The 14,624-nt window shown below is 38.8% G+C and overlaps 1 protein-coding gene across 4 annotated transcripts in view; it reads right to left on the bottom strand.

Annotated features, from left to right (window-relative positions):
• nckap1 (NCK-associated protein 1) overlaps nucleotides 1-14,624 on the bottom strand; it is a 153,135-nt gene that overhangs the window by 13,833 nt on the left and 124,678 nt on the right. For all 4 annotated transcript variants that reach the window (XM_055637842.1, XM_055637843.1, XM_055637845.1 and 1 more), the window contains 4 exons: nucleotides 12,494-12,576; nucleotides 10,529-10,609; nucleotides 8,541-8,634; nucleotides 1,420-1,536 (listed from right to left, as the gene is read on the bottom strand). In XM_055637842.1, the coding sequence (XP_055493817.1) occupies nucleotides 1,420-1,536; nucleotides 8,541-8,634; nucleotides 10,529-10,609; nucleotides 12,494-12,576 (375 nt within the window). The remainder of the gene's footprint in view (nucleotides 1-1,419; nucleotides 1,537-8,540; nucleotides 8,635-10,528; nucleotides 10,610-12,493; nucleotides 12,577-14,624) is intronic.

The following is a 14,624-nucleotide window of genomic DNA, read 5'->3' as shown; positions in this document are numbered from 1 at the left end:
GAGGATCCTCAGAGACCCTCTGAATTTCCTCAATTGCCTGAGGTGGTAAAGGTGCTGTCTTGCCTTACTCACGAGTGCTGCAGTGTGTGATGTCCATGTCAAATCCTCAGAGATCCCCAGGTATTTAAAACAGCTCATCCTATCTACAGTATCCCCATTTATACTCAATGGTGTGTACGTCCTCAGATGATGTGCCCTCCAAAAGTCCACGATCAACTCCTTAGGTTTTTTGATGTTCTGACCAGAGTGCCAGATCAGCCACCTCTTCTCATCGTTGTCTGAGATCCGGCCCACCACCACACTGTCATCTTCTCTCCTCCATACTTTGCTCTTTCCATCACTCTGATATAAGTTAATCTTCCTCATCTGTCTACAAGACCTTTTTCCAGAATTGTAGTTGCTCTTTTAAGTACTTCTTGGCTGTAACTGTAACCTGGTCATCCTACTTTTGCAGCTAACCAGTGGTTTGCATCTTGCAGTGCAGCCTCTGTATTTCGGTTCAGGATATCTTCTGCGGACAGTGATCATTGACAAATCCCAACTGACTCCTGAAGAGTGTTTCTGATCTGTTGGACAGGTGTTTGGGGATTTTTCTTTATTATAGAGAGAATTCTTCTGTCATCAGCTGTGGAGGTCTTCCTTGGCCTGCCAATACCTTTGCTATTAGTAAGCTTTGATTTTGGTCAGCCTAAGGTTTGGCTGATGTCTCTAACAGTTTTATTCTTGTTTCTCACTCATAATGACTTATTTGACTTTCATTGTCTTAACTTTGATCCTCATGTTGATAAACAGCAATAAAAGTTTCCAAAGGTGATGGAAAGACGAGAGCAAAGACTAGGTGCTGAGAGCTCTCTTATACCCGCTTTAAGGAGGCATTTAAACACACCTGAGCAAGTACAAACACCTGTGAAGCCATGTGTCCCAAACATTATGGTGCCCTGAAATGGTGGAACTATGTATAAACACAGCTGTCATTTCTACATGGCAAAACCAAAATGTATAAAAATACCTTTAATAAAATCTGACAATGTGCACTTAACCACATGTGATTTTTTCTATTACAAATCTCAAATTGTGGAGTACAGTGGCAAATAAATAAATGATGGATCTTTGTCCCAAACATTATGGAGGGCGCTGTAGTTTCCTTCACTTATCTTAAATGCATATACTGTATAGCAAACTGTATATTTAGTTAACATTCACAACAATATAACTTTATACACAACAATAATTTTAAGAATCTAAACTGAACATCTACTATTTATTCCCTGCAAAATCGAATCGTTTCAATGTCAATTATATCCATGAAATGTTGAAATAGAACCCTCAACGATAGTTTTTTGTAATGACAGCATCTGAAACTTCAAGATTTTATCCATGACTGTTCTTGATACTTCACTGAAGAAAACCAGTACTTACCTTCAATAGCAGGACTATATTGGGACATAACATTACTAGCTAGAGTTGGAAGAGAGACAGCAACAAACACCATCAGGAGGCAGGCAATCTTATATTCTTCCTCTGGACTAATATTCTCTGTGAAATGGGAGAGTATCAATGAACACCATAACAAGCAATACTTTAATCAGCATTTTAAAATACATTTTAGTCTGACTTTACTAAATCTACTGAAACAGTGTTAGTAAAATTCTAGTCATTACATTATGTACAAAATATATCAATATTAGAAAGTGGTGCAAGGTACATTTGTTAATATAAGAGAAAAGGAATACACCATTATGCCTTCAAGTGTTTCATAGTTTGCACCTCAAATCTATTTTGGTGTCTATAGTGACATTCATGGATAGCAACCCAACCAAGAATCTTAAACTTTGATGTACCCTTCATGCCAAAATATGTACTTCCTGCTTTCATTCCTGACTGGTACAGCTGTAATTTGGTGAAATAAATACATTACACTTAGGTCATGGAGTCATGGTGTGGAAATAGGCCCTTCAGCCCAACGCGTTCACTGACCAACATGTTCGATCTACACTGGTCCTACTTGCCTGTTTGGCCCATGTCCCTCTAAACATGTCCTATCCATGTACCTGTCTAATTGCTTCTTAAATATTTCGATAGTCCCTGCCTCAACTACCTCCTCCAACAGCTCATTCCATACACTCACCACCCTTTGTGTAAAAAAAGGTACCTGTCAAAATTATCACGTCACGCATATTTTGGTTGCAAAGCACTTTGGGGCATGCTGAGCTTCTGAGTCACCAAACCATTTAGTTTACGGCAAGCAACGGCCACCTTTCCAATCAATTTATCTTAATTTTTCAGTGCAGCCTATTGCCCAAGGGAGTGAACATTCCAGGAAACATTTAATTCTTGGAGGGCTCAGACTTCATTAAAAATACAATAGTTAAAAAAAAAACATTTGTGCAGAGCCTTTCACAACATTAGAGCATACCAAAGCATCTCATCGTTAGTACTGCATCAGTAACTCAATTTTTAAAAAAATTGATTCCAAAACTTTGAGATATCATGTTACAAGATACGTTTCAAAAATATTTATTTTCTTTGTTTGCATTGAAGTACCTTTGAAGTTCAATCATAATATATAAAGAAACAAGAAAAAGGATTTGCCGTGGAATTTGAGGGAGTGGCAAAGGATTGCTTCAAAGTTCTCCATGTAGCTAATCATATAGCCTAAGAGGTATCATAACATAACATAACATAACATATACAGAAAAAGCCAACTCTGATTTTTATAATCAATAAATGCCAGACTTGAGCACCAAGCTAAGCTCATGTTCCAAACCTTTACATTAGGTAATCATAATGGATTCAATCATACCATCACAATAATAGTGCGACAATTTAAAAGGTTCTGCTGTTGGGTCTGTGGTTTGTTTGTCAGTGTGGGAGTTGCAAATGATGCGGGCAAGGCTGCATTTATTCATCTCAGTTGATTTAGGATGGTGGTAAGGCTATTTCTGAGGGTAGTTGCCTAAAAAGTAGACAGTTAGGAATGGCAATTTCATGCACTGGAATAATGGTGAACCAGGTACATTTTGCATAATGATTGATTATAGAACAATGACTAGTGCTGTAATAATTCCAAATTATTTGAATTTAGAAGCCAACACACTAAAGGGCCTGTCCCACTGACGCGACCTTTCAGCGACTGTCTTCGACCTTCAAGCTCGAGGTAAAACCTCGAGCTGGATCGACCGTCAGCGATGAAACCGTGAGCTGGATCGACCGACTGCACACACACACACACACACACACAAAACACATATCAAAGGCAGGGACCAGGGAAAGCGGGGGAGCGCTGTCTGAAATTCACACCCTCAATGAACAGAAAGATAAAAGACGGCTGCACAGTGTACGGTAAGTCCTTAAGAGAGTGGAGAGAAGGGGAGGAGAAGTGGGGGGGGGGGGAGGGAGGGTGGTAGAAGGGGTGGTAGAAGGGTGGGGAGAAGGAGTGGAGACACTTTTAAGAAGCCAGACAACATTTAATAAAGTTTAGCGGGCATTTTACATTACCGGACGGTTTTCCTTGGTCCTGAAAACTCCAATGAGCCAATTAAAATGCCAGTCGGCAAAGGAGATTGCCTACAGCTGCCCTCGACTGCCTTTAACTACATAACGACCCCACTCCACTGCACTACGAGTTCAAAAGAACCATGCCGACCAATTTTCACTCACTGAAAATTTTTCAACATGCTGAAAAATGTTCCTCGATCAAACTGAGGCTGCGAGTAAGCGGGAACTTCCCTCGAGCATGAGGGAGAGTTCCAGTGACCTCATAGGACCACATGTCGACCATGCTACGGGTTTGAGTCATGGGCAAACTCTTCTAAACTCGCAGATTAGGTCACCGCAATGGGACAGGCCCTTTAAAGCAAAAAAAAAAAAAAAAATCCAAACATTATGACCAGATGGAAGCGTCACTTCAATGGAATAAACTTAAAATGGTTTATAAAAATCAGAGTTGGCTTTTTCTGTTACATGCTTATAATTTATGGAAGCTTTGTTGTTATAAAGGGATTTGATGAATTTCTGATTTTGGTGGATGATCTTAAACTTTCTGTAAAAAGAGGAAAATGATATGTTGCAATGCATGAATAGCACTGCAAACTTTAAATGAACGCAACATCCTCATGTACATTGCACGTGGCAAACTTCATTGCATGCTTTACAAGTAGGCTGGAACTGGAAACTGAATGAATGTTGGTCACTAATGAACACGTCAGCCTGTGCACCATTGCCAATATACAATACTGGCCAACTTGTACCAGTATCAGGAAATAATTGGTCGTCATCCATCCAATCTACAATCCAGCTATTGAATCAGGCACAATTCAAAGTATTCTTAGATTCTTAGAATTTAAAGGTTGCCCTAGGTTAAATATGGGCAACCTTTCTTAAAATATATAGTCTTAAAGGGAGCTGAGAAGAGATGAAATGATCCAAAATGTATGTTTTGATGAAAACTTATTGGATCTCAAGACCACAAACGGAAGGTGAAACAGAGCACTCCAGCTGTTCTGCCATTTGATAAGATCACTTTTTTTTGGCAACAGGGTCACTATCCTCAACTTGCCCTACATTTCCTGAATCTCCTAATATTCTAAAATATCCAAAAATATATTAACCATATAACCATATAACAATTACAGCACGGAAACAGGCCATCTTGGCCCTACAAGTCCATGCCGAACAAATTTTTTTCCCCTTAGTCCCACCTGCCTGCACTCATACCATAACCCTCCATTCCCTTCTCATCCATATGCCTATCCAATTTATTTTTAAATTTTTAAATGATACCAATGAATTTATTATTCATTGGCATGAATACAATATTATTTAATAAATGAAACAAAAATATTTTTTTTAAAATCACTGCCTCAGATTAAACATATATCCTGTTAATCACAGACAAGTATAAAATTATTCTCAACTTAAAATTAATTTTATAAATTACGAAAGGCAACAGCAGATAGATATGAATAAATTATTTCCTTGGCCCTGTTCTTCCTCTTAAGCTCCAATATCACAAATATCTAGCAAGTTAACAATTTTTTTTTAAATTCTCATCATCTTCCATTTCCTGCATTAAAAGAGCCTCAACCACTACATCTAGAATTCCTTTCCTAAACCCTTCTACCTTTCTCTCTTAGACTTTTCATAATAAACAGTTGTTTGCTTGCATCTCTTTTATAATTACATTTCCATTGTTGTTTCAGCAGGTTTATTTTGGTAGCTGAAGTTTGCATGCCAAACTAAAGCCCATAAAATGGATACGTATGAAATACGAATAGACATGTCTGTCAGGCAATCCTTCCAACTCCACATATATCCATGATGCTGGTTCAAGTCTTCATAGCAGCATCAAGAACTCACCAGCAAGAGAGCAGTCCTGACCTTCCATCTTCCTCATTGGAGACCTTAAAACTATCTTTAATCGGAAATTATTGTACTTTATCTTGCACTAAACCTTATACCCTTTATCTTAAATCTGTACACTGTAGACAGCTTGATTGTAATCATGTATAGTCTTTTCGCTGACTGGATAGCACTCAACAAAGCATTTCACAGTACCTCGGTACACGTGACAATAATAAACTAAAACTAAACTCATTGTTTTAACAGGAAAAGCATAAACATGATACACATTGAATGGTCTGCATCTTTAAAAATATTCTAACTGTAGCTTTAAAAATCCAATAATGTGCTGTCTTAAAATAAAGCCTTCATTTATGAAAACTAAATTGGCCTATGTGAAAAATGCCACCTCATCTTTTACGCAATATACTTTTATGCAACACAAGTTAAACCATTGAGGAAAAAGTATATCTAGATCGTTTGTGCTGAATATTAGAAACATAGAAAATAGGTGCAGGAGGAGGCCATTCGGCCCTTCGAGCTAGAACCGCCATTCAATGTGATCATGGCTGATATTGTTTGTAAAATTCGAACAAAATGTGGATGAAAAATTATCCATGCACCAGGAGAGGAAAGTAGGAAGACAATCTGTGAAAATGTAACTTTCACAGAGCTGCCTGGGCTTCTGGTTAGCGTTTTGTAGGAAAAAGGTGAACCAGGAAAGCTCTACGTCACACATGAGTCACTAACTTACAAGAAATATTGCTGCAATTTTTTTAGTCCACGCAGTGATTAAACTGTAGTTCTATGAGCTCATGCAGATGATATGAAGAGAACCAATTTAAAAAAAAACTGAAATAATGGCAGATTCGTTTTTTCCAGTTGTATAATGTCCCTTCTATCTCTTTTCATTTATTTTTTAGTTTGGTCATCATATATGTGTGTAGAGCCTTGTACACTGCAACACCAACTTTCCTTTAGCAATTACCAGGTCTCATTTTTCGAAAATGTAATCCTGCAGTCAAAACCAAATTAACTACCGCAGAACTAAAAGGGAAATAAATGCTAGGTGACACATTCGGAAAGAATTTCAGAAAAGAATGTGTGTGAATTTTAGTGTGTATTTTCAAACCAAATATCCAATATTTTGCAATTAAAAAGTAAAACAAAATACTTATATTTGGTCATAGATAGCTCAGCCCAAAGGCAAAGCAGAAGTCTTGGAGGATTTGGCCTGGTGGTATTAAATATTTAACATATGTTAGTAATAAGAGCCCAAACACCCGGATGCTTCTGTGCATAGTCGAGAACAAACTCTTACATGCTAGCAGATATAGTCAAATTCCACTAGAACATTTAGTTTCTGCAATAAATATTAATGCAGCACATTGTCATCTATTCACAAAACATATTCCTTTTTCAAATGTCAACACATTGGTCAAAAACAATTTATCTTTCACTAAAGTTTGTTAACTGCTGATAAAATACTACTAGAAATATCCTAGGTTATAAACATTTTAATAATTACTTCTGCCATTTCCCCTACAACAAATGTTAATCTAAATGGCTTGTAGTCTTTTGCTTTGTCTCCCTCCCTTGTAAAATTGAGTATATTTGCTGTTTTCCAATCTAACTGAACCTACCCTGGGTCTAAAGCAATCTTAGAACATTAACTATCTCATTGACATAGACACAAAAAGCTGGAGTACCTCAGCGGGTCAGACAGCATCTCTGAAGAAAACGAATAGGTGACGTTTTGGGTCGAAACATCACATATTCCTTTTCAGTATAAACCAGCATGTGCAGTTCCTTCCTACACATCTCACTGACCACTTATTTTAAGACCCTAGGACAAGGTTCGTGAGGACATTAAGACTTGGAAGGCCGATGGCCCACAATTAATAATTTACTTTGTCTTACCACCCTTGATTATAGATTTTCTCAACAACCTCCTTGGCTTCTCACTCCGTATTTAGAACTAGAACAATTTCAGTTTATTTATATATTTTAACAGTGAAAACATGCAAGGTAGAACAGTTTCAAAAATGAAAAAGGTGAGTCTAATGGCATTGTATCATAATGATGTACTTGCAAGAATGTAGACGAGCTAATGACAGAAACAGACAAATGAGGATGATCTGATGTGACAGAGATATGTTGCATGGAGATCAAAGCTGAGATTGACTACTTTGGAATCTTTGCCTTTTGGGAAGGACAAACACGAAGAAAATATAGTGAAATAAGAAACTGTAAATTCTGGAATCTTGAGCAAAACACTGCTGGAGAAATGTAGCAAGCCACCGATGTTTATGGTTAGGACCAGAAACCTCTGTATGACCTGAACCACCGGTCCATTCCCTCCACATAGGCTGCCTGATCTTCTGAATTCCTCCAGCAGTACGTTTTTTTCAAAGAAACCACTGTCTCCAGGGGCTACAACACAAGAAGCAACAATAACTGCTTCAACTGGACCATGCAGTGAGTGAAAGGGTCACTGGTGCACCTTGTGAGTCTGGCGGGGGCCCAGGGAAGCCTGCGCTCTAAGCGGCCAGTGAGGCTGTAACCAAAATCAATTATGAAGGGGTCCGTTAAAATGAGGGTTTATTATGTATAAAAAGGAAGAGAGATTCTAGTGAATACTGGCTCTTAGAGGCTGGAGATTTGTACATTTAATGAGAATAAGCAATGACAGATATTTTGCATCAATCTTTATGGTAGAAGACTCCCAAATCTGTTGCTAATTAAATGCAATAAATATGACTCAATGTATTTGACCATGGAAAGTAAATAATGGACTGGTTGGGCTGACTGCCCATTTCTCTACAGTAACTTCTAGGTTTTCCAAGTCCACACGCAAACATGATTGAAAAAAAATAAGCCATCAATAAATCTTCTACACTACCTACTCAATCGATGTACAACATTTAAAGAAATATTTGCCATTATTGTGGTCTTCATCTTATGTTGGGAGTATATTCAAAAACTTGCTAATGCTGTAGTTGGAAAGGACCCCCAAACAAATTTGCCCACAGTTTGCAGCAATGTCAAATCCTATCTCTCTGCACCCAATACCATTTCCATTGTTTCACCGACTTTATACATCTTGGAAATCTGATCTTACACTTTAAGTCTGCAAATGGAAACACACAATGAAAGAGTTATTGAAGATTATTCTGAAACTACATTGCAGAGTCCAATACCTGACTTTTGCGACGACAGAGCAACCACCAATGCAGGGTCAATTTCACAAGGCAATCCCGATGCTGAAGAAAGTTCATACACATTCATTGCAACCTGCACAGGTTAAGAAATCATATTTAAGACAATAAAAATAACTTTATAGATCTTCATATAACAGCCCAAAATCGATTTACTAAATCTAAGATACAAGATATCAAGGGGACTTTCATGTTAAATTGCTGATAGAAACCCTAGAAATAATACTGCTCAAGGAAATGGATATGGTGTGGTTTTCCTGACGGTACTTCAAAATCATAATCGTTATGGTTGCGTTCCTGTGCCTGAAGCTTGGTTTCTTCTATTGAATTGTAGTTGCTTGCTACATGTATTTGCTTTGCGTCAAAACCAGAATTACACATGGACATGCATGGAGCAAGAACTAGGCAACATCTAGGAATTAAAAGATGAATCTCTTGTACAAACCTTTGCAAACAAGTGAAACCAATGACCAATAAATGTATCAATTTTCGTTAATCAGATTTAAAAGTACTGGAAATTCGAATAAAAAGCTATTTATTTGGCAAAGAACCCCAAGAATCACTTCAATTTTACATTAGCATTGAAAGACGCGGGAGCTTCAGTCGCCCAATTACGGGTGCTTCGATCGCCGGCTGCAGGAGCTTCGATCTCCCCGACTATGGATGGTTCGACTGCCCCAAACGCGGGAGAATAAAGAGGGAAGAAGATTAGACTATATTGCCTTCCATCACAGTGAGGAATGTGGGGAATCCGCTGTGGTGGATGTTTATGTTAACTTTTATGTAGTTGTGTGTCTTGTTGGTTTTTTAAAAAAAAGTATGGCTGTATGGTGATTCGAGTTTCACTGTACCTTAATTGGTACACGTGACAATAAACTGACCTTTGAACCTTCGAAGAGAAGGTGCAAGAAATGGCACAAGGTCATAATGTGGTACCTTTAGTTCTTTGAGTAGTGGGGATTGCTGGCATAGCAGGCATTTATTACCAACTCCCAATAGCCCCCGAGAGGGTAAAATAATGAATTAACTTCTTGATTCATTGCAACACGTGTATTGCTGTTCACGTGCACCTGTAGCCCACATCTTGGTGATAAAGGCTAGTGCTTGTGGGGTGCTAATGAAGCACGTTTGGACTGTTAATGTAGTGCAAATAATAGACATTATTGCACCTTGTTGATGGATGTCGGTGATGAATGGGGTACTAACAAACTGGCAGTTTTGCCCTTGGCGTTTTGAAGATTGCCTGGTTAGTATGGATCTAATGAAAAAAATATTCTATTATTACCCAACATCCTCCTACATGGCAAAACGGCTCTGTGGACACAGAGGTATCAACTCATTTCAGTGCTTTCAAATTACACTATTAAATGACCTGCTCACTCAGGTTTGGAAATTGGATCCAAATCCATAATGAATATATTTTGATCAACTTTTCTTTGTTGATCAAATTAGCATGTCATGCTTCGTGTCATGCCACCCAAGTCATTTTCAAAGGATACAGATAAATTAGTAAAGGCGTCCATTAATTTATGGATGAAGTTCAATTGCACATGCTATTTCTTTGATATTTGATCAGCTAGATTGCTTCCAGAAAACTTAATCACATTCATTTAGTTCAAATAAACTGGTTTGCACAAAGACACTGCAGATGCTAAAAGGTTGTGCTAAAATCTTCCAGTTCTCTCTTTCCTTTTCCACAGACGCTGCCTGACCTGCCAAGTTTTCACCATTTTGTTTTGATTTAATAAATTTTCCAATTTCCAAACATTTTCACCACAAATGACAATGAAATTCAACATGAGAAAGCAAAATTGCATGTGGAATGTGCACTGCAGCAGGATTTTTAATTAAATGTAAAATTAATACTTTAGCTTTCTACAATTCCAGCCATATATAATCAGCAGTACACACTTCAGATGAAGTAGACCATAAATAACTTGATGTTAAAATCGATCTATAAATTACAATACCTTCATATCTGTCTCCCTCGGAATGTGATCCTTGAAATCTTCAACTGAACTCACAAGAAAGGGAATGTGGCAAGACAGAACCTGAAACAAACACCCAAATTTTTAGAAGCAGTCGATTTTGGATGAGCCGCGATGGTCCCGCGAAGGTCGGGCACGATTACATGCGTACGCACAGCTGTCTAGAGTGCGTGACGTCATTTGAAGATGGACACAAAGCTGGAGTAACTCAGCGGGACCGGCAGCATCTCTGGAGAGAAGCAATGGGTGACGTTTCGTGTCGAGACTCTTCTTCAGTCTGAAAAGAAGGGTCTTGACCCAAAACGTCACCCATTGCTTCTCTCCAGAGATGTTGCCGGTCCCGCTGAGTTACTCCAGAATTTTGTGTCTATCTTCAATTTTCTTGGCCCCACTCTGGGAGTAGAAGTGGGGGCGGATCCGGACCGCAACGGCCGTGAGCCCCAGGCTGAGTTTGGCGATCGTTTGCCGGCTTCTTCTGCTGCTGAAGGTGAGACGTTGCGTCGCGCCAGGGTCTTGGGCCTGTCCCACTTTGGCCGTCAGTTCCGCGACAGGCCGTTGGCGCGCGAAGATTTCGTTCACTACAAAAAATTCGGAGCCATGCACGATGTCATGCACAACTACATACCCCTCCGTGCTTCTAAGTGGGCCCGGCCCGGCGCGGCCATACAATGCCCGTGCGCCTCATCGCGACCACAAGGTTGCGTAATTTGCGAGCTAAGGACACGTAAGTGGGACAGGCCCTAAAGTTTCAACTTTAAGATCAAGCCCCATTGTTAAGGATTTCTCCACCATAGGAAATTAATTCCACCACCAAATCTACTCAATTAAAACATCCTGACTGCATTCACCCCTCAACTATCTAAAGTCATAGGAATAAAATAATGATATTTAATCAGTCCTCAAAGTAATCATTTCACTCAAAATGTGGATTAGGAATTTGGAGACATTGCAAATGAGACTCATTTAGATAAGGCCAACTTAAGGAGTTGGTCTCCTTTTCGACTTTTTGGAATCATGTGAGCGGTACTAAGGATTCCTGATTTCAGTCATGACGCGGAAGATCGTTCCGATTACAGATTTGAAAAATTCTCTTTTAAGGGGCCTATTTCTACTTTCCACTTTCTCTCTTCCTTTTTTAATATTACACACTTCACGTTTTTCACTCTCTACCAACTTTTTCCCCTTTCTATTGGTGTCCTGCTTACTTCCTTCTTATAACATAAAACTAGACGTTGTACATAGAATGGATTACGGTATTACATAGTTGCACCTAAAATTAGGTTCCATTGTACTGTTTTGTGCTGTATTAACTTCTAATAAAATAAAATAAACAAAAAAAAAAAAAAAGTAATCATTTCAGACATTGCAAACTCATTTCTAAGGCCAACCATTTGGTCTTTTGGCCCTTACTATTCATCATGAAACGTTCATTAAACTCTTGTGGTAGCTTTTTCAGTACAAAAAGGTGTAAATATATTTAGCACTTCAGAAATAAAAGAATCACCATTAGGCTGCAAAATCTAATGCCATATAACATCCCGAAAATATTTTCCAACAATCTAATGCCATATAACATGACAACAATTTGATGTGCTCATACTTGTTTGAATAGAGTACATCACACATGCTCCATGATGCACTTTGAATTTCCACCACTGACAATAAACTGACAAGCCTTCAGTTCTTCCTCCATTCCACCTTAAATAATGAAGCCATATCTTAGAGGAAGCTAAAATGTTTATTATATTCTGGCCAATTTAAATTAATACTCTATGTAGTCCCAGGAGTCCTTTGAATTCACTACCTTCCCGTTAGATGTTTTCTCAAAATTATTTCCTCTCCCCGTGACACTCACTATTTTTAAGAATGTTATACAGCATTTGGCAATTTGACCACAAAGATATTCAAAGACATTCATATGACGCATACAACTCCATCAGTACTTACATCTCTAAGCGCTTCCTGTGCCAGTGAACGAAATGATAGGATAACACCAATTATTGTCATCCTCTTCAGTACACTGTCAACCGCTAGATTTAAGAAGAGAGAAATGAGTAACATCTAGGTTTTTTGCAAGACTGATCAACAGTACAACAATGCCTTAAGCATTACGACTTCAGAAATATCTGTGTTCCACAGAATCATTTCTAACTTCAGACTAATCAGCTACTCAGTAATTAACTTAAATAAAATGTACCAAAACATTTTATTGTGGACAGGATTCAAATTCTTAGAAGCTTCAGAAGCACACTTAAAATATAGGCAGTGATACTAGATTATTTCTGAAAATTCTAAAATGTAATGAAAATGTGGATTTTGGATTCTCCACGTTTACAAATCATGAGTAAAGGATGGTTATATTTCATGGCACTTTACTTAAGGAACTAGAGAGTGAAGGTTTTGGTGCTCTGCAAAGGATTACGCCGTTTCACTTCCCACAGATGCAGCTTGAGCTTGATATGCTGACTATTTCATCACATTTTCTGTTTTATTTTATATTTTCAGCATCTGCATTTTTATTTGCAAAGGGCGATTACTTTTGCATTAAAAAATAATATTTTAATGCCACACCTTCATTTTAGTCATATTCGTGCCTATCTTTAAATATTTCCTGATATGCACACAAAGTTTATCTGCAGCCAACATGAAACACAAACTACAAAGTAATACTTCAGTGCTTCTGGCCGCAGTAACTATGACATCCATAGAGAGAAAAAACAACAGTAGTCAAAAAGCCCCAGTTCAATCTGTTTTTCCAGGACAAATCCAACTTGACAAACTCGCCATTTATTTTTGTAATGCCAATAGAGATGAATAAATCACAAGATCCTGAAGCTTGATCATGTTCATGATGAAGTGCTTTGATAAGTTGATTATGACACATATTCTGCTCTAAAAAGGACCTGTAGACTTTAGTGATACAGGACAGAAACAGGCCCTTCAGCCCACCAAGTCTGTGCTGACCAGCGATCATTCCATACCCTAGCAGTATTCTTCATGCTAGGGACAATTTACAATTTTACTGAAGCCAATCTATCTATTATATATATAAAACTCAAATCAGTCCGCCTGCAGTACGGATCCCTTCCTGCCTTTCGATTCGTTGACGGCTGCTCCTTCCTCAGCTTCCAACACACTTCGAAACAATGTTGCAAGACAGGAACACTGAACTTTTCACTGCTGCAGCAGGCAGGGATTTTTTTTAAAGAGGCAGGGCAGTGCTGGAATCTTACTTTTGAGAACGGCTTCAGTTCCATTGGAGGAGACGGGTACATGGTGGAATATTGGGTTGGGGGATCACACCATTGGGGGAGCAGACCCAACGGGTCTGCACTTGGTCTAGTTAACCTATAAACCTGTATGTCTGTGGATGTGGGAGGAAACTGAAGCACCTGGAGAAACCCATGTGGTCATAGGGAAAACATACAAACTCCAAACAGACAGCACACGTAGTCAGGATCGAATCTGGCACTGTGCCGCACCTGCGCCAATATGGACCCACTAAAATTCAGGACGGCGATAGAGTATCTAAACTGCGTGCAGCAAACTGATGCAATCACAGAAAGCTATTAATGCCTTTACTTCCTGAGAAGATTAAGGAGGTCCGGCCTGTCATTGAATATACTGTCACCAGGTGTATGCGAAGAGAGCATACTGACTTGTTGAATCATGGGCTAGTTCAGAAACTCAAAAGCCCAGTAGGTCAAGAAGCTGGGAGGATGTTTCCCAGAGCTGAGAACCTCAAGACTTCAGGGCACAGTTTCAGAGGTACCCTGTAACCTGGAGGACTGTGGATATTCACTATGTTCATTCAAAACACACATTGATGGATATTAACAGAATCAAACGATTGAGGATTTTGCTCAGAAATGTTGCTGAGGTAGAAGTAAACCATAATCTTAATGGAAGAAAACAGGCTCGGGTAGTCTGAAGAAGGGTCTTGACCCGAAACGTCACCCATTCCTTCTCTTCAGAGATGCTGCCTGTCCCGCTGAGTTACTCCAACTTTTTGTGTCTGTCTCAGAAGGTCGGATGGCTTATTTCTTGCGTTATATGTGGGGCAGCTAATGAGATTTTC

This window comes from Leucoraja erinacea, chromosome 7 (genome assembly GCF_028641065.1).
Source record: "Leucoraja erinacea ecotype New England chromosome 7, Leri_hhj_1, whole genome shotgun sequence".
NCBI lineage: Eukaryota > Metazoa > Chordata > Chondrichthyes > Rajiformes > Rajidae > Leucoraja > Leucoraja erinaceus.
Note: the sequence above shows the minus strand (reverse complement) of the source record. Positions and strands in the feature narration are given on the sequence as shown.